The 20,363-nt window shown below is 45.2% G+C and overlaps 1 protein-coding gene across 3 annotated transcripts in view; it reads left to right on the top strand.

Annotated features, from left to right (window-relative positions):
• Positions 1 to 4,997: 4,997 nt before the first annotated feature.
• GAB1 (GRB2 associated binding protein 1) overlaps positions 4,998 to 20,363 on the top strand; it is a 106,107-nt gene continuing 90,741 nt past the window's right edge. The window contains exon 1 of one of the 3 annotated variants that reach the window (XM_074154621.1): positions 4,998 to 5,467. In XM_074154621.1, the coding sequence (XP_074010722.1) occupies positions 5,396 to 5,467 (72 nt within the window). In that variant the 5' untranslated portion in view covers positions 4,998 to 5,395. The remainder of the gene's footprint in view (positions 5,468 to 20,363) is intronic. The other 2 variants (XM_074154620.1, XM_074154619.1) reach the window with 2 other exon arrangements.

The following is a 20,363-nucleotide window of genomic DNA, read 5'->3' as shown; positions in this document are numbered from 1 at the left end:
ATAATGAAACACAAACTTTGTTTTCAAATGTAAGCAGAGGGCACAGAAGAGTTTAGGGATCACTATCAGGAGCCACAACTGACCGATTGCAATGTGAAGCTACAGAGGAATGCAGAGGTTTTCACACTATAAGTAGAATACAAAGTCAAGTAGCTAAAATACTGTAGCATGCAGTGTCTTATTATGCGAGTCCAGAATTTCTAAGCTATTTGCATGAGAAATTAGCACCATTTATATTTTTAAAAACAAACCCATGTGATTTTAATCTCCTCTTCTATCGGCTCCTGCTTCCTCTGTCAATGTGGCTCGGCAGGCAAACCAGAGGCAAATGGATTTCCACATGACCTACTTTATCTGGCGAGATATATAAACAGTCTACTCCAAAATTTTGGGGAACCCATTTAAGCCACTTTGGAATCCTGCCGTGAAAGAACACAAAGTCAATGGAGGAATCGTGCACGTGCTCGTGGAAGGGAGGTGGTAACTGAGATGAAACTTTCAGAAGAGCCTGAACTCCAGCGGGATGAGCTGGAAGGTGGCACAAGCACTGTGACCGTCCGTGTAGTCACCACCTTGCCGGTTGAAGTGCATTTTATTCAGCATCTTTTGTACTGTGTAGCTGGTCACGTCAGACGGTCATGGTACAGTTTGTAGGCGACGGCCGTATGAGATTCAGAAATGGCAACACAGGCAACTGCGCAGTAGCTGGGTCTGAAGTGGTTTTGGCGCTGTAGGCAGTGAGGATGGATCCCTTCTGAGCTCCTTTCTCTAGCTGCTCTGCTGGGCACATCCTCTTCTCCGCCACTGGCAGCTGCCAATTGCCTACTCCTTTTTAAAAATGGGGGGGGGGAAGGGAGAGGGAAAACTTCTCAGTAACCCAACCGGCTGCAAAATGGCTGAGGGCAGTTGATTGTTCTCTTGCTGCTATGAAAAAAACACAGAGGACCTAAAGCAAGGGAACGTTGTTTGAAAAGTAAGGTGGAAATTCCTCAACAACACTGACTGTTTGCAAAGCAAAAGAGTGAGATTGATCCTAATGGGCACAATGAGACCTCTGCAGCTTTTTAGGCCATCGCTGACCCGCTAGCAAGGCAAAGAAAATCTTTTTTTCCTCTAGGATTGGCCTTGTACAGCAACACAAAACCTCCATAGTGCAGTTAACTGAGCTCAAAGGACCTTTATCCTCTGGGCTTCCTGAGCAACAGCGCGCTTGCACAGAAATAACCTGCGGGGACAACGTGAGGGGAGAGGGTGGTCGTGTCCTGACGTAGGGTTACAGCAGTCCTGCAAAGCAGTGACTGCCCTGGGGGGGATGCGATACTTCCAAGCACAAGCCATATTGCAGGAGAATTTCAACACGGAGCACGCTTAATGTTGTTTAAACGTTCAGAACAAAACTGTAGCCGGCGAACTAGCTGAAACATTCATTCTTGACAGAGGTCTCTGTGATTCTTATCCTAATTTCAGGAAATTATGCCCTAGCCTAATTTAGCTGAGTGTATGGATTTTTCTACATGGAGAAACTGGCTGGCACAATTATTTCAGTTGTGCCCACTAACCTCTCTTTCATAGACAGTTTTACAGCTGTAAATATGGAAATGTTAAGAGTCAGACTGAAATATCGTGCCGTTTGTGCATTTCATTGGTGTTCTCAATTGCTTTGGTTCACCCTAATACAGGATGCCTAAATTATGAACTGCAGAGATTTGCTGGTTATGTACAGAAATCCATGGTATTGATATTGTTGGTTTTGCTAGCTCTTCGCTTCCATGGGAAGAGGGGTACAGCTATGCACAGCCCTCTCTCTCGATGATTAGTGGTAGCACCAGTGGAACTGGGAAGGGATAACTCAAGCAGCTGAGAGAAGAAAGAGAAATCCACCACCACAACTAGAAAGGCAGCAGTCCGTCAGACATCTTAACCAGTCATTTGGAAACCTTTCTTCGCTATATTTTTTCTTCAATTCAGTAAAACATTTTAATGTCCAGTGCTGGGGCTTGTTATTAGGCTCAACAACAAGGTATGATCTAAAAAGCAGGTTTTATTACTCATTATTTCTCTCTGTTCTTGACATTAACTCCTTTTCCCGAACCTACGGTTTATCGTTATATGGCAGGGATGAAACCCCCACACAAAGTCTGTCTCTGGATAGCTGTCTTCAAGAAAATGAATTTACAAACTAATATATGATGAACATATGAGAACCAGTGCTGGACTCCAGGCTAACACAGGTCTCAGTGTATTTTAAAATACAAACGTAATGTTTTGAAATTTGACCTCAGGGACAATTTTGTGTCTTTGGAGCAGATAACTTGTTTGGTTGGTGCCTCCATAGAGCCTGCTTAAGCCAAAAGACTCTGGCTTTCTTTGATTAGCCCTCAAGACACAGGTTAATTAATGGGATTTAAATGAACCATTGGATCGAGCTACAACACCCTAATGCCAATGGCGTTTTTAGTAAGTTCACACTGATTCTACATGTTCTTGCTCTGATGATACTAAATTGTCTCCAGGTTTCTAAAGGAAACTGGAAAATTTTGTGGGCTTATCTGACACTTGCAAATAATCTCAAATGTTAAGATTCTTAACAGCATCAGTGGTTTAAACAAAAGAGCTATACTGAAACCCAGCTTGAAATCTAAACCTAACAGTACAATTTGAGTTCATGCTTGCCAACCGCACGCATCAAATCACTTTTTTACTCTTTCCAGTAACCCCACTGAAGCAGCTGAAATGATGATGTGCAGAAACATACATGAGGATGGTTTGGATGCTAGGACTGTGCAATTTTAACATTGATAAAGGCAAATATTCACTGTTTTTCTTTTTTTGAATGTTTTTGGCAAAACACCTTCTTCTTTGATGATCTTTCTTTCAGCGCTTAATAGGGCTTTGCCTGTCATAATTATTGTGAAAAGGTTTATGGTGAAATTGGTGCAGTGACTTTAGTGTCTCTAGGCTTTCAGCGGTTATTTTTCCTGTTATTTCTGCAAATGTCCCTGTTAAAATGCTACAGCTGCTGCTTTGTAACTTTTCAATGCGATGTACCTTGAGGAATCGCAGCAAGCCTCGCAGCGCTCCCTTCAACAACGGCACACTAGGGGGACTATTTCTCTGCAGTGGAAGAGTACCGGTGCTAACAACCACCTCAGCGGTCCCATGCCAGGAGCCTGCAGTTAAGTAATCAGTAGTAAACAAACAAACAAACAAAAAACCCCAACAAAACTAAACAAAACGAAAATTTATTTGGAGATCTTCTCTGGCAGAGTGGAAGAGACACAGAGCACCAACGGTAGAGGTGTTGAATGAGTTTGGTCTTTCCCTTTTAATTGAATAGTGTTTAGGATTGTCCTGCATATTACTCTTTTTTTGTTTTGTTTTGTTTTGTTTATTTTTGGAGTATTTTTCTGTGTGAAGAGAGACCAGAAAGCCCTGCCCCGAGGGGCTCGGCCGGGAGGGGAAGGTGGGGTGAGAAAAGGCACAGGCCGCTGCCTCCATCCCCGGGTGCCGGCGGCGCTGGGCCGGCTGAGGGCGATCCCCGCCGCCTCCCGGCAGCAGGAGCCGAAGCGGCGCTCGCCTCGCCCCCGGGAGGTGCCGCCGCCGCCGGCGGGGCCCGCTGGGGGGCTGTCCCGCGACCGCCCCGGCACCGGGGGCCGCGGCCCTTTCCCGGCAGCCAGCCTCGCAGCCCACCCACCCGCAAACCACTTAAAAATATCACGAATGCCGCAGATCGATAAGCAGGCACGAGCCGTCGAAGCTTGGTATTTTTAGTTTGGTGTTTTGAGTTTTTTGGTTTGGTTTGTTTTTTTTTTTAATTTGGTGGGTTTTCGGTAGGGGCCAGTGCCGTGGAGCGGAGTGGCGGGTGGAGGGGGGAAGGTCTGCGGCGGGTGGGCGCTGGTTACTTCAGGGGAGATTTGAAACCCCTCCGACGCTTCCTCCCTAATGAATCCGTCCCGGCTCCCACCGGCCAGTCCCTCGTTACAGCTTCTTACCGTGGAAGCGCCATCACCCCTCGTCCCGGGGGGGGCGGCTCCAGGGAAGCACCGCACCCGGCGTTTCGCCTTTCTTCCGCGCTCACACCCCAGCTTTTACATTTTTCTCTTTTTTTTTTTTTTGGCCACGGCAGTTTCAGACTTTCTAAGAGGAGTTTCCTTCGGCCGAGTTGGTTTTTAAGGCAGTTTTAATAGGGCCTTTTGGGTTGTTTTTTTTTTTGTTTTCGTTTGTTTTTCCCCCTCTCCGTTGAACCATCCCGCGGCGGACTTCCAAAGAATCCCCGCTTCAGCTGCGATTGCTCATTAGTTCTTATTCCAACCGCTTCGCAGCCCCCTCCTTCCGAGCCCAACAGGAACACAAACCCTCGCTCCCGGCTGGGTTTGGGGTTGGGGGGGGTGTCGGTCCCTCACCCCTTTTTTCCGGGCCCGTCCCCTCCCCGCCGCCGGCCGCGCCGCCGCAGTTCCCCGCCGCCCGCCGACTACAGCTCCCAGGATCCCTCTGGGAGACCGCCGTCCCTTTTCCTCCCTTCCTCTCCTCTTCCTCCCTCCCTCCCGGCCCTTGTTGTTTGAAAGGGCTCCGGCGGAGTTTCGGGAGGAGCCGCCGCCGTGGCTCCTCCGCCCGAGGCGGTGCGGGGCGGTGCCGCCTTTGGCGCTGTGGAGAAAAGTGGGCTGGGGGCGAGGAGGGGAGGGGAGGGACACACCACGCCGTGAATACCAGGGTAAACCCCTCCCACGTTCGCCCGGGAGGGAGAGGACCCAGCCCCGGGGGTTAGACCGACCCAGCCGCCGCCCCGCCCCGAGGTGAAGCGCTGGCCGATCCCCCTCCTCCCGGGGCGGGGGGGAGGAGGAGGAGGAGGAGGAGGAAGGGGAAGGAGCGATCCCGGGGAGCGGCGGCCGCCGGTGCGGAGCTCGGCCCGGCGGCAGGGAGAGGAGAGGGGAGGGAAGGGGAGGGGAAGCCCCTCGCGGCCCTTCCCCGACGGGAGGGTCCCGGCGGCGGCAGCGGGAGGGGGGGGGCGGTGCCAGCGAGGCGGGGCGGCGGCTGGATCCTGCCCTGGGACGCCGGAGCCGAAGTTGCGGCGGGGCGGCGGCTGCCCCTGTCGTCTTCTCCCCGATGTTGGTGTGACTCGGCGGCGGTGAGGAGGAGGAGAAGGAGGAAGGAGGAGGGGGAAACCTCCCGCCTCAGCCCCGCTCCGGCTGGTTGTTGTGCGTGAGAGACAGACAGACAGACACACACACCGCTCCCCCGTTCCTCCCCTGCCCGCGCCCCGCAGCACCGGGAGGCCGGAGCGGGAGCGGTGCTGCCGCCGCGTCTCGGGGCTCCCTCGGCCCGGCCCGGCCCGGGCGCTGCCGCTGCCGGAGGAGGAGAAGGAGAAGGACTGCCCCGGCGGGCAGGCGGCCCAGCCATGAGCGGCGGGGAGGTGGTCTGCTCGGGCTGGCTCCGAAAGTCCCCACCGGAGAAGAAGTTGAAACGCTACGTGAGTGCCCGCTCCCACCCGCGGTCCCCTTCCCTCCTCCCTCTCTCCCTCCCTCCTTTCCCCGCTTCTCCCCCGGCCGGGGCTCCCCGCTCCCGCCCGGCCCAGCCCGGCCTCCCCGCACGGTCCCTCCCGGCCGGGCCCGGCGGACGAGCCGCCCTCCCGGGACTGCCGCCCGATACGTCCCGCGGGGCTTCCCCACCCTTTTATTTTCCTTTTTTTTTCTTCTTTTTTTTTTTTTTTTCCCCTCCCTTCCCTCTTTTTTCCTTTCTCTTTTTCTTTCTTTCCCCCTTCACAAAAGGGGCGCCGAGCGGTCAGATGTTTCTGCCCTGCTTTTATCGCCTTTCTGAGGGGAGTTGGGAGAGGGAGGGGGGCGGAGTTTTTTCCGTCTTTCCTTCGGATCCGGGCTCAGTGTGTGTGTATATATATATGTATATATAATTATTTTTTTTTTTTTAAATGTAAACACTTGCCGCCGGCCCGGTGCCCGATCGGAGGGGAGGGCGGGGGGCGGCCCTTAACCGGGCTCGGTGCGGCGGGACGAAAGTCGCTGCGGGCGGGAGAACGGCCGGAGCTGTCGGGCCGGAGGCGGCGGGAGCCGGGGATGCCCCGGGAGCCCTCCCCGCTGGGGCCGGGGGGGCTTTGCCCTTGGGACTGGAGCCCTCTATGTCGGGGGAAAAGGTGGGAGTGGAGCAGGGAGTTGGAAGGAAAGTGCCTTTTTCTCACTTGCAGTCGAGCCTGCCGTTGCTCAGAAGTAAATAACGTTCGCAGGAGGCTGTGGCGGAGCTGACACTGAGTCCGCAGGAAAATGGAGCGCGTTTGCTGAGAGGGCAGATTTCGTGACAGCGGTGCTGCCGTGCGCCGGGGCTCCCGGTGCTGGCGGGGACGCCGTCGAGTCACGTAGGAGGAAGGGGTGATGCCAGGAGTCATCCCTGCTGAGCCCTTTCTCCTTGGCACCCGGGCTGCCTCACGGCATCTGTGTAGTAATTGGTGTTGGACCACCTCTTTTTTTTTCTTTGTCTTTTTTTAAATCTTCATTTAGCCACTTAGGTGGTACAGAAATAGAAATGGCCTTTGCAGTTATCAGTGTTTTGCTTGGTTTTGGTTTTTTGTTGTTGTTGGGTTTTGTGCTTTTTTTTTTTTTTTTTTAAAGCAGCTAAATATTCTGATTCACTTGAGAATCTGTGAATGTGGGTCTTAATGTCACCACATATATAATGTCCCCATCCCTGGAAGTGTTCAAGGCCAGGCTGGATGGGGCTTTGAGCAACCTGCTCTAGTGGAGGTGTCCCTGCCCAGGGCAGGGGGTTTGGAACTTGATGATCTTTAAGGTCCCTTCCAACCCAAACCATTCTATGATTCTATATTACTTTCATGTGTTAGCGATTAACAACCACTTCTCAAAGAACTGTTGCTGTTACGGACAATTTTTTAAATGCTAGGAAATTGGTGAAATGAGACTCTTTGTAAATGAAAAAATAATATTTGGGGCAGCCCATTCTCTGGTTCCCAATGGCAAAAATCCTGTTCATGCGAAGGGCACAGGATCAGACTCGCAAAGAGAATGTCCTGATGGGTCATGGCAGGGTTGTGCTTCCCAGCCAGATTGGACACAGGCTGTATTTTTGGCCTGTCCTCCATGTGTATGTGTATATTCACAGGATGACGCTTTACCAGTGTGTAGGAATTAAGAGCAGTATTAATGTTTTTAAAGTTGGAATAAATTTCCCCTTCAAACTCTAAATCATGTACAGTTATGCTGTCAGTGGGCAGAGTTGTAAGCAAGAGTTTGCCCTCCTAAATCCATACCATAAATCAGTCCCTAAACATGCTAGCTTTTTTCCATGTAACTGGCCTTTTGCTGTATTTGTAGCTCCGTTTCCATACTGGAGTAAGATCAGAACCTTTGAGAGGAAACCCCTGACTACAGAATTGGTCAAGTGGTTCCCCGTCCTAAAGAAGTAATTGCTTAATTTTCCCTTGAAAGGGGGGATCTGCTTTTTGAGGAGGCCGAGTGTTGGAGTGCTAGTACGGCAAGCTTATATGAACGTGACTTGGTTTAACATCTGCCTGCACTGTAGGCCATAAGGTCGTAAGCTTAAATCTTGCATGTTGCTTTGGACTGTTTTCTGCTTGTATAAAAGAAAGGTACCGTTTAAAGGAGGACTTACAGTAAAATTCCTTCTGCCTTGTCTGTAGTGCCTGATCAGTTGCAGGCTAAAAGTTCACGCTTACTTCAAAGACCTAAAAGTGACCTTGACATCACGATTGCCATCTTCAAGCAAACAAAAAATTGACGTGCTTAAGACAGTGAACTTTAACTGAGCGCACTGATTGAAGTGTTGGCTTGTGCTCTCTGTAATTCTACGCTCGGACGAAGGCACAGAAGAGCTGTGTTTTGTGTTTTTTTTTTTAAAGCCGTATTTTATACTGGTGATATTTCAAGAGGCTGCACTGGACGAAAAGATGGGAAAGTGATTTCAATAGGAAACTGCTTTTCTGCAACGCATACTTTGCACATATATATATGGAAAATTGTAACTTCACGCTCTATTAGTTTTTGCATGCAAGTGTTGGGGCAAATCCAGGTTACCATCTGGGAAGGGAGATAAAAAGTCTGAAATTGCAGTTAAATATGGTTTCAGTTTTTAGGAAGGGTGAAAAGGAGCACTTTGAAGCTAGTACATAGACATATGTTTCACAGGGACTTCAATTTTTAGTTTGAAACAGTTGGACATGATATTAAAGCTAGCTTACAATCATTTTGAGGCTTAAAAAAGGAAAAAACCAACCCCATCCAACCCTGTCCTGCAGGTGGAAAAATCGGATTTCCTTGAGTATATACCTTAATGCCATGGATGTCTTTCCCCCCTTAAAAGGAGTCCTGTTTTTCATGTCTCATTTGAGTGTTTTTGCTATGGAAGTAACTTTCTGATACCCATTGGCACCTGGTGTTGGTTCCCTGGAGCTGGTATTTGGAACAGCTTGTTTGATGGAATAGACTAGTTGTTTCCAGCAGCAGATCTCTGGGGAAAATACAAGTAGCTTTTGGTGTCGGCTGGGGATCTGAGATGAGGATGTGGATTTAGTAGAGAAGAAGGGGAAGGGAGCTGGGGCTAAATCCTGCTAAATCCTCTACAGCCTGTGCAGTGGTGGCATGAGTACATGAAAGAACTTGTTTCTTCACAGCGATGGGGGACTGCTGAATTTCACAGCTTCTCCTACCCTCTGTATTATTTTCTTTCCTCACTGGTTCTGTTGCCTTCAACTTTGCAAATGTTTACACCCTTACCTTAACCCTACTGTACTTTTTCTGCTCTGGTCCCCTTATTTTTGAAGATGTAATTGGAAAGCCCCGTTCTCACTTATCTGTCCTTTAAAAAGTGATAGTAAACCTTGGCTTTGTGGTTTTCTGCTACGTTGCAGTTCTGCTGTGCACGTGCCAGTTAAAATAGCCGATTCTTTGTGGTAGCAGCATAGAGTATTTTATACTGCCATTATGCTAAGAAACCACCAGATATTTAAACACGACTGTCCTTGGTAAAGCAAGGGAGAAAAACTTGAGGGAATGGGAATAAATCTGCTAAATTCTCTTTTGTCTGAGTGATGGCTAGGGCTCAGTATGACAACTGGATATGCTTAAAATCAGGATTTTAGCGTTGATGGTCAGTTTATGGAACTGGTTTGTAGAAAGGCTACTGATACGATATAGTAATTCTTAGTATTAGTAATTAAATTAGTAATTAGTAATAAAAGAATTACTTAATTCTTAGTATACTAACATGCCCCACTTAGAGTGAAATACATATTATTTGATAAAAGGTAAAACTTCATCAAAAGCGTCTTGCATAAACTATATTGGGAAAGGAGAAAACACTTTTGGGGGAAGGTGGTTCAGATTTTTATGTATCTGATAGGCTTCCTTTTACTTATGAGAGTTCATAAGATGATTTTGAAAGTAAATTAGGAAACCTTCATTTTGATGTAACTATTACTAAAAATCCTTTGGTTATTTGACTGTTCTTATTGATTGCATGTTTAATTATTTAAAAATGAAGAGTTTAAAAATGAGAAATAGGCTTGATCTCCCCAGGACATAAGGGTCACTGATATAATTCAGACAAGGCTACTTATAGCACCCTCTTACTTACACTAAAGTTCTCAGTTGTAGACAGTGACTAAAAAAGTGCCAGGCTATTTAGCTAGTTAATGTTGTCTGAACTATTGGCTAAGGTGGTATAGGTACAAAAGTAATAAAAGTGGAATATTTTACTATGGTTTTGTTTGGCAGTTGCTCTTTGGCACTAATGACATAGGTGCCTCTTCTGTCTTGAGTAATACTTAAATGCACTAAGATATGTGATGGTGTTAAGAAATGTTTTATTCAGCAGAATAGTTCTAATCTGGTAAAAGCTGTACTGCCTGACAAAAGCCCTTTTTCTGGAAGGCACCTGTTTGCGTTAAAGTGTTTTTTGTGATCTTGCATGAGCATAATGAGCAAATTTAAGAAGCCAGTTGGTTTACAGAAAAAAAAAAAAAAAAACCAAGATGAGCTTGTTTGACATCATTCAGTGCTGTCCCTGTAGAGCTGGGTCAAGTTAACTCAAGAAGATGAATGTAATTGAGTAACTTCTAAATATTCTGAACTTGATTGTGCTTGTGCTCCTCCAGGAGTTGCTGAAGACCTTGAGGGAATCAGTGTTCGTGCGGAAACCTTTCCTTCTGGAAGGAATTCTGTCGCTTCTCTTCTGCTGTGCACCATGCAGGAACCAGTATTTTGACTTTTGATATTTTTAAACCCTAAACCATGAATTCCAAAGCATGACTAAACATAATGCTTTTGTTGATTATAGAAGGAAGTTGCGTTGTTTTGTGCGCTTACTGAAGCAATCTCAGGTATGACTTTGGGGGTATACCTACCTCCTAAGCTTGCTGTTTGGCTGCAGGTCTCACTCGAGAAGCATGGAACTCATCCTAGAAGTATTTATCATCTTTGTCAGGACATTAGCAGCTGGTGTCGACATTGCTGCCAAAGCTACAGCACTATCAGTGCTTGACCTATGGTGTTTGCTCTGAATTAATTACCAGTGGATAGTTGCAGAGGGTAAGAACAGGTGACAGTATATAAAACAGACTAAGAAGTCTAATATACATGTACTGAGATAAGTCTCTTCCGCTAGTTATTCTGATTTTCATGTAGCATACCAGAGTGATGTGCACTGCTAGTTTAAACGTTTCTGAGCTTGGATGGTCAGGTTGGCTGCCCAGGGAGGTGGTGGAGTCGTCTTCTCTGGAGACATTCAAAACCTGCCTGGATGAGTTCCTGTGCAACCTGCTCTAGGTGGACCTGCTTTGGCAGGGGGGGTTGGACTATATGATCTCCAGAGGTCTCTTCCAACCCCATTTCATTCTGTGATTCTCTGGTCAGACAATACCTGAACTGCTTGAATGCTTCTTTTGTTGGTATAGATAGGAAAGTCAGAGACTCAAGTACCGGAAATTGTCCTGTTCTTCTTAAAGTGCACATGAACTGGTGAACATATGAAATAAGGCAGGTATTATAAAGAAGGTTCTTGGTGTGAACAATTTTTCTTAACAGCTGTTAAATAGTAACCCTTAATTTGCGACCATAATAGCTGAGAGATGAGTAAATAGTCAAATTCTGAGTTTTTGTGATGTTGAAAATCGTTCTCAGTTGGATGTGTAGCTGCTTTTGCGTACCCGTTCACTATGGTTTTGTCTCTTGGTAGGTGTGTTAATGGCATGTGGAGCAGCTAATCACAGGGGATTACAATTCCCTGAAGAAGTAACAGTGGGGAGGAAGTAGAAAAAACAAAGTAATGTCTCCTGTTTTCTTGTTGCTGCATAGTAGCTGCTCCTCCATGCACACACAGAGTCTTGGGGCGTTGAACCTTGGGTATAAGCAGCATACATCGTAACCAGAGGAAATAACAAAATACCATGAATTTAACTTCCAATTATACACGGATGACCTTGTTTTGCATGCCTCTTAGTCAATTGTAAGCCCAAAGCAGCAATATGAAATGAATGTAAATTGGATATATTGAGAAAAGAATGTTTTTATTGGACAGATTAGCTTAAAAAAAAAAAAAAGTATAGACCTTGACTGTCAAAATGAGCATCAGTTCTGGAGGCAGTTGATTGACCGGGTCACTGTCTCAGGTGAGAGATAATCCATTTTCATTCATTTGGTTTGGTGTTCAACAGTCCCTTATTTGGAAAGAGGAAAATGTCAGACCTAAAACTGTTTCCAGTGTCTTTTTCTCTCTCTTTAAATTTTAAAAGTCTTGGAACGATGGTTGGGACATTTCTGAGGCATGGATTTTTTTTGGCTTTTTTGACATGACTTTTGGATCAGATGATTAGAATAAAATGTAATCTCTTATGGACATTTAGAACACATTTATTTCCCATTAAATTTGGTGCATGGCTTTGACAAAAGTCTTGGCAAAAAGTAAAAGGAACATTAGTGATTCAAAAATGCAGTAATTCTAGGGAGAGAGTAATTGTGTATTGTAGTTGATCTTGGCTTGGGTATCTCATACTTCTTTAGTCTTGCCATCACCTTTTTCTAGTCTAAAACAGATGTCACCTGACTAAATTGGGTGAAATATTTTTGTAAATCAAGAAGGGGAGTACAACTCATGAGGTGCACGTTTTCTTTAGACATAGAGCAAATAAACATAAAGATTTTTTTTTTCATCCCAACTTATTTTTTAGTGTGGCAGTTAACAGACTTCTTGAGACTTTTTCAAAATGATCTTAAAATTTTCTGTGCTTCAATGACTAATCATTTTATTGCCAATAGAAGCAATTTCAACTGTTGCAATTTAATTGCAGTATTTCATTAGGAGGGACAGACCTTATGTCATGCAAATTACTTGAGCAAGGCAGGCAGAAAGATCAGACAGAAAGGGATAATCTTGTCAAGGCAGGTATGTGTTGTGTACAGGTGAATATTGTTAGTCCAATTTGATTGCCCCTGTTTAAGGGACTCCAATGTGAATTCAGCTCCTCATGTGTACAAACAAGTACTTCTAAGGCAGTACTATGTTTTTATCTTTTTTTCTTCTTTTTTTCTCAGGGCGGGCGGGGGGGGATTCTGCCATCTCCAGACCGAAACTAAACCAATGTTTATTCTCAATTCCCCCTTTATCAATTCTTGATTAGGCTTTTGCGGTTCCTCTTTTATGAATTCTTTGGCTTGTTTATTTTAGGAAAAGTGTTCGTAGTTGTACAAATAGTGTTAGCTTTGTAAATACTGCTTGGTGCAATATGCTAGTTGTATTTTTGAGCTTTTTCTTTAAAAAGAAAACTGGCTTCCAATAAACGGTTATGTAGTCTGTTTTTTTGAGCTTGTGTTTGGTCTTACTACCAGCTGTTGACAAAAGTTTTATTTCTCATTATTAACTTTTGAAGCTTTTTGAAGCATGCCATACCATTTTTAGTTGTGAAAAGTAATCTTAAGTTATGTAGTATCTAACTGTCTCCAGTATCCGCTAGAGAAATGTTTATAAGGTAGCTTTCCCTGAGATGAAAGAGACTGAATTAACTATTGGACTCTGTAACCATGTTTTTTGGGCTTTTTTTTTTGTTTGTTTGCTTGGTTTTTTTTTTCTTTTTTTTTTTTTATAACTGAGGAGAAGGAATATATTTAATTGCATTTTATGCAGCAGAATTACAACTTTAGGATTAAATTCCCTGAGGTTATGGTGATACATTTTTCTTCCTTTCCCCCCCCCCCCCCCCCAAGGTAAATGGCAGTTATTTAGGGTAAATGACAGTATGATAGTTGTCCCTCTTGGAACTGGTGGTATTGCAACACGTAATTAAAAAAAAAGTCAGGCAGTTAGGTCCGTATGGCTTATGTATTATTATACATAATATCTATACATAGTAATACAAATAATTCTGTGTAAAAACATACCTTGAAAAAGAGGTGATACTTCTGCTGGGAGACTGTGCCAAGTCAGTACACTGGCTTGTCGCTTTTGGGACAGCTGGGTTTAGACCCCACATCAAGAACTGAGTTAAATGGAAAGGTTTTGCTCGTTCTTATTTTGTACAGCAGTTTATTGACAGAATGATTTAACAGTTCTTTTTTTTGGGGGCAGCGCTTGTTCTTTCCTCTGAGAAATTTCTAGGAAGCCAGCAGAAAGGTTTGCCTTCTCTGCTTTTTAAAGGGAGGTGATTTTTGTCTTCTGCCACACGCTGGCCGGCTCGGATGAGGAATCTTGACGTGGGGCGATGTGTAGGCAAGGCTGGGGATGGCGGCAGGGTATCGGGATGACCTTGCCTGGCAGAATAAAAAGCAACCTTCTCTCTTTGCCCGTTTCCCGCACAAGAGTTTTCCCAGCCGGCCGGCTGGTCAGGTGTGGCTTGTCCTGCTGCTTTGTAAGTGAAAGCAAGGCCAGGTTAAACCCTGCGTGGCAGTGGAGATAGTGGCTGTCACAAACTCAAATCTGCTTCCCCACCTGCTTTCCAGCACAGCCAGCCTTGGGGCAGGGTGATGGCAGATCTGCTGCCTGCCTTCCTCCGGGGGGGAAAACCTGTCTCCACCCCGGCAGGAACGTGATGGGTTTTGGTGGTGCCAGCCAGCGTGTTCCCCTCTCAGGGGTTACGGCTACCGCCAGGCTTTTGGGCATTTCTGCCTCAAAAGAAAAGGACAAAATTAAAAAACAAAACAAAACAAAAAAACAACATGAAAATTGAGAGGCTTTGGTTTATTTTTCTATGTTGTCTGGGGCTTGGGATTTAAAAACAAAATAAACCTTCTGTAGGTGTTTATTGCTGACGGTAGGAGTTCACAGGATTAGATTTGGGGTATGGCATAAGAATACAGGAAGCTGTTCAAACACAGTTAATACCCCTGCCTTCAAATAGACCTTTGATGCAGTCAACACGCAAGAATTGCAGTCCATTTGGGAGAGTTATTAAAAGGGTAAATACACGCATGATATCAGATGAAAAATGGATTTTAAGTTTCAAAATGGAATGATACCCTTTTATGAAAAAAGAAGCAATTCTGAAAATAGTGTGTCAGTTTGACATTTTCCCTTTGTATAAAAAATAACTGCACTGAGTCATGTAATGTGCTAGACAAGTGTTCCTATTCACACTTAATGCATGTTTCTTTTACAGTTTTCTGACGTTTGTGTTTCCATATAGATTCTTAAGCAGGATCAGATGTATTAGAGAAGTTGCGCCTGGTTTTGGGGTGGTGCAGGGGAGGATTGATATTTTGGAAGGACTGCTTTTTGAAACGTATCAGTGTAGAGCATGCGAGCAATTGTTAATCGTGATGAACTCCAGAGTTCATATATGGAATCTAGGAAACAGTTACAATTTAAAAAAAAAAAAGCATATAAATATTTGTTATCCTTAAAAATATGGTGAAATACTGTGACAGCAAGTCTGTTCCTTCACAGCAAGCACTGAAAAGGAAGGAGCCTATTAGGAAAGACATGATGGGGATAATTTATCTGATGCTCCTAGTGGTTACTGTAAGGATTAGTATTGTGTTCTTTTTATCAAGAAACAACTAACAGAGAGGATGTCAAAGTAATGCATAGACCTTGAGGTGAATTGGAATTTTTCCTTGCATAGTTTAATTAAAAGAAAAAAAAAAAAAGGGGGAGGGTGGGGAAAAGGGGAAGGAATGGAGTGTAGATTGAAACAAGAGGCTGGCGTTTCCCAGGAGAGGTGAAGCAGTGGAGTGCTCTGCCATGTGGTGTCCACATCAGGAATGCAGGAGATTGCAGGGGTATTGGAGAGAATCCCCCACCCATAAGTGTGAGTGCTTGGGAGTCTGGGGTGTGACAAGAGGAGACTTCTAAAATGTTGTGTTGTAACCCGTGAACCTCTTGTTCACCTATGCGATCCAATCGTTTCCTCGTTCTGCTGAGGTGCTGGAAGTGTCAGAGATAGGCTATGGGCATGATCCCATCTGGCAATTCTGCTTTCCTAGAAGGTAGTGGTCTATATGAACTTGATTTGAGATTTAAGCCACAAACTGGCAAAAACATATCCCTTTCGAATATATGACTTGTTGTAGAATTCCATGATTTCTTGTGGTGCTCTTCATTTAAGAAATGTTTCTTTCAATTACGCGTTATACTGCGTGATGCTCTCATGGTGGCATTAGCTGAACTTTTTGTTTACGAAATCTTTTCCTGTTGCTAAGGGAGATAACTTTAAGAAGTGCAAGAGTTAGGTCTAAGGCATGACAGTAAGTGTACCTTCCTGGATCTTGCATGTTCTAATGCATTCCTATTTACTGTTTCTACACAATTACTGCTGAAATTATTTGCATCGTGCTATGCGGATAAGTTTTGCAGTCTAATGACTTGTTACTCAGTGTGAAATAATGCCCTTAAAGCTCAAAGCTGAGGTCATGTCACGTTCTTAGTTATGACCTATCTAATACAGTTGTCTGTGTGCACAAACGAAGTTCAATTACATAAGCTTGTCAGCGCTATGAAAATAACTGAAGTTACCCTTCGCTACTAAAGGTCTCTCAGGAGACAGAACATACTTACATGCACTCAGGAGTCAGTCATTACTAAGATAAAACCTGTTTTTTTACCTTTCTGGAGTTTTGGGGAGGGGAAAGGGGAAATGGGGCAGGGGCTGAAGACAAAAAGTGAAGAGCAGCTAGCATTCAAATGATTCCATAGTGTATATTGGGAAACTTAACCCTGTGTGGTGGGTTGACCCTGGCTGGATGCCAGGTGCCCATCGAAGCCCCTCTATCACTGCCCCTCCTCAGCTGGACAGGGGGAGAGAAAATGTAATGAAAGGCTTGTGGGTGGAGATAAGGACAGGGACTCGGCAATTACTGTCACGGGTAAAACAGACTTGACTTGAGGAAAAAATTACTTATGGCCAAGCAGCAAATTGGAGTGGGATAGTGATAAATAAAAACAAATCTTAAAAACACCTCCCCCCCTTCTGCCTTCTTCCCAGACTCAGCTTCACTCCCAAATTCTCTACCTCTTCCCTCAGTGGCACAGGGGGACAGGGAATGGGGATTGCAGTCAGTTACTCACACGTTGTCTCTGCTGCTCCTTCTTCCTCACAGGGAAGGACTCCTCACACTCTTTCCCCTGCTCCAGCATGGTGTCCCTTCCATAAGAGATGGTCCTCCATGGACTTCAACATGAGTCCTTCCCGCGAGGTGCAGTTCCTTATGAACTGCTCCAGAGTGTGTCCCTTCCATAAGGGACACACTTCATTCAGTGTTCATTCAGGAACACACTGCTCGAGCGTGGGTCCCCTGTGGGGTCACAAGCCCTGCCCACAAACCTGCTCCAGCGTGGGCTCCTCTCCATGGGTCCACAGGTCCTGCCAGCGGCTTGCTCCAGTGTGGGCTTTCCATGGGGTCACAGCCTCCTTCGGGCATCTGCCTCCTCCAGTGTGGGGTCCTCCATGGGCTGCAGGTGGATATCTGCTCCACCGTGACCTCCATGGGCTGCAGGGGGACAGCCTGCCTCACCGTGGTCTTACCACAGGCTGAGTGGGAATCTCTGCTCTGGCGCCTGGAGCACCTCCTCCTCACCCTGCTTCTTCACTGACCTTGGTGTCTGCAAAGTTGTTGCTCCCACATATTCTCACTCCTCTCTCCCGGCTGCTGTTTTCGCGGCAGTTTTTTCCCCTTCTTAAATGTTATCCCAGAGGTGCTACCACTGTCATTGATGGGCTTGGCCTTGGCCAGCGGTGGGTCTGTCTTGGAGCTGGCTGGCATTGGTTCTGTCAGACACGGGGGAAGGTTCTAGCAGCTTCTCCGTGTAGCCCCCTGCTACCAAAACTTTGCCGTGCAAACCCAGTACAGCCTGGTTTCATCCAAGGATAATTTTGTCTCAGCATACATAACTACAGAGTTTTCTGCGACGGTGTGTACTTCAGTGCTAACTTAATTCACACTTCTTTGCATGTTTCCTTGACCTGATGGCTCTGTGTGTCTGTGAATCTCTGCAGCTCCAGAAAAAAAAAAAAGGCACAGGAATTTATTGTCTGATTTATAAAGAAAGTGGCAGGAATATCTTTACTGTTTATATAAGGGAGGCACCATCATCATTACATAAATTTGATAGTGTTCTTTGGCATTTTCTTACAGTACAGCCATAACTGACTGTGACTCAAATCTTGTTGTTTGCTGTTTTAGCCTTGGAACAGGCACATTAATTATGCAGACTACTACTGCAATTTAACAAACTTTAAACTTTTGCTAGGTATGTACTGCTGAGAGTCGGTCCAACAACCAGTGGAGGGGAGGTGCAAAGTCGTAAGCGGCACTGCTGAGCTGCTCGATTGCTTCCAACAACTGCTGGGAAGGCAGCGCTATTCCCATCGGGGTACTTCTCCTGCTTTCTGCTTACGGGAAGAGGTTTTCCTATCAATCTCTGCAACCAGCATCCGACAGATCTGAAGTATGTTCCTGCCTCCCTTAGCTGGCTGTAAAATGAGCCTTCTTTCTGTCCGCCTTTGGATCCTTCTCTTCTGGTAGCTGTTGTGTAAAGGGAGGGCAGATGGAGTTCTCCTCTCTGAAATCTCTGTCTGCTTAAACAAAATAAGGAAGACCATGATCTGTCCTTTCCAACTGGGAGACTGAGCTGGACAGATGTTTCTTACTCAGTGCGAAAGAGGAAAGTCCCTGGCCAGGGCCTCTAGGATGGGGGTTAAAAGGTGAACAAATCCTACGGGGGCCTCCTGCTGCGATGATCGCTTCATCCCTGCACGAGTGAGAGAGAAGATCCAAAACTTCTGTCTCTCATGTCCTTTCCTCCTTCTTCTTCCTCTCATTGCAACTATTTCGTGTTTATTTTCCTACTTTTAAATTGCATAATTTAGTCCTTCCTGTCACTTCCCAATGTCTGAATCATAGGTAGATCTTCCTGCCTGCAGTAAACAAACATTTTACTCCTGGCCCCTTTTCAAAAGTTGAAATTGTGTTTATGAAGGTGGGGGGGTCCCTCTGGCAATGTGCTTGGGAAGCTAATTCCCTTGTGCGCAGGTCGGATAAGCTGCTCACTGCATGCGTCTGTGGCCAACTGATTGCATTGTCTTTCCAATCTTCTAAACTGATGTAGCTGCTCGGCTGATCAGACGAGCAGGTGAATGGTAGCAGATGATAAAAGCCGAGCATAAACAGTGGATAACGAGCTTCTGAAGTTAATAAAAGTAGCAGCTAGGTTGCTTCAAATCTTCCTGGTGCTGATGTTGCCTCTTCTCTCCTCTCTCTCATACCTTGCATGTATGTACGCTGCTGAGATATGTGGTATCTGCATTTGACTGGTCACTCGTGATAAGCACTGTCCGGTCTGATGCTAGGGCTTTGCTAATTTTTTTGGATTCTTTCACTGCAAGGCAAGAAGATAACACAGGGCACTTTGGGATGCCTGGTCTGCCTCCCTCAGCTGGCCATATTTGTAAAAGCTCCAAAATACGTGTGTGTCATCCTCGCTTTTCCCATTATTATTCTCATTTCTAAGCTTTGAAAATCCTTAATTTTATTTTTATTTCTGAATTGCCTGTGACTCCACAGTGATGCATAGAAGACCTAGCTAACACCTGTGGGTACTCACCACCTCTCCCAATGCGCTTGTACTCTCTCTTTGCTGGTTTCTCTCCTTTACGGAGAAAACTCGTCTTGAACCCTGATAGACCAGCCTCATGGTGTGCTGAACACTACAGCTCCTACACTGCAACTACATGTGGAACTGTTAAATGGACTTAACTTGGTAAATGGAGACAGCAGAGGAAAGATCCAGGCCTTGTTTTGGCAACTTTGCATTTGTACCTTCTCATCCATCTGTGCATCCTCACTTCCTTCTCTGAATCCCCCTACTAAGATGGGAAGAAGGTGAGAAGAAGTCAAATATATTTAGGACAGACTAGATGAGGTAAGAACACCTTGAATGTTATGCTGACTTCTTAATTGTACTTTCTTGTAAAAGAGAGAGAGCATGCGTGCCTTCTTTTCAACGTCTACAACTTACTTTGATTGTTGACTGTGTTGCATGTAGCATGGGAAGCATATTCTCCATGCAGATGTATTTTTTAAAAAAAAAAAAAAAAAATAATTTGGCAGGTTGTGCCAGTAAAAAAAAGCAACAGAATATTACTGTAGCCTAGTTTAATAGCAATTTCAAAAAAGACAGTTGAAGCAAAAGAACCCTGCTGTTACATGCCATAGGAATGCCTCGTGTTCCAGTTTCTCCTGGCTGAGGTTGCATTTGCACAGGGGCATGGGGTTTTCCCTCGTGCCACTTGTTCTCATCTGGTCAGTAGAGGAAAGGATGGGAGTTCCTCAGAAATATAAGTTTGAGAGATTTTGGACCTGGTAGCTCATCTTAGAAGTTGTGAATGGGTTGGATACGCTTTCTGTTGTCATCGCCTATTTACACTATTTGCCTATGTGTAATGAAAGAGTTTACTTTTCTTTCCACAATAGTGGGAGGAGTTACTGAATCCTTTGGTTGGGGTTGAAATGAGTTTTCTGTATTTGGAGTGTGAAAGTCGCTTTCTTGAGGGTGCATCATGAACAAAGCTAGGGAATGGGGAAAAAAGAAGTGTGATAGAGATGTATCCTGTTTACAATATATTCTAGTCTAAAATGATGGCAAGAGCACTGTTTCTTAAGAGCACTGTACCATGTGGGAACTGAATGTGAAAACAACTATATGAAAATATTTTTATTTTATCCATTTGTTACATGCATTTTGGAGTTCTTGAAACTAAATACTACATATTCAAATAAATGCCATGTTAAATAACACAGAAAATACTTTTGTGTCCTTTGTACACTGTACGGTGAAAGTTCTGCTGAATCAGAAGCAAAAATGTAAGGGTTGGGTCCTGTAATTATAGCATTACAGGA

The sequence above is a fragment of the Numenius arquata genome, chromosome 10, assembly GCF_964106895.1.
Source record: "Numenius arquata chromosome 10, bNumArq3.hap1.1, whole genome shotgun sequence".
Classification (NCBI taxonomy): domain Eukaryota; kingdom Metazoa; phylum Chordata; class Aves; order Charadriiformes; family Scolopacidae; genus Numenius; species Numenius arquata.
The sequence above is the reverse complement of the archived record's forward strand: the minus strand, read 5'-3'. Positions and strand labels throughout refer to the sequence as shown.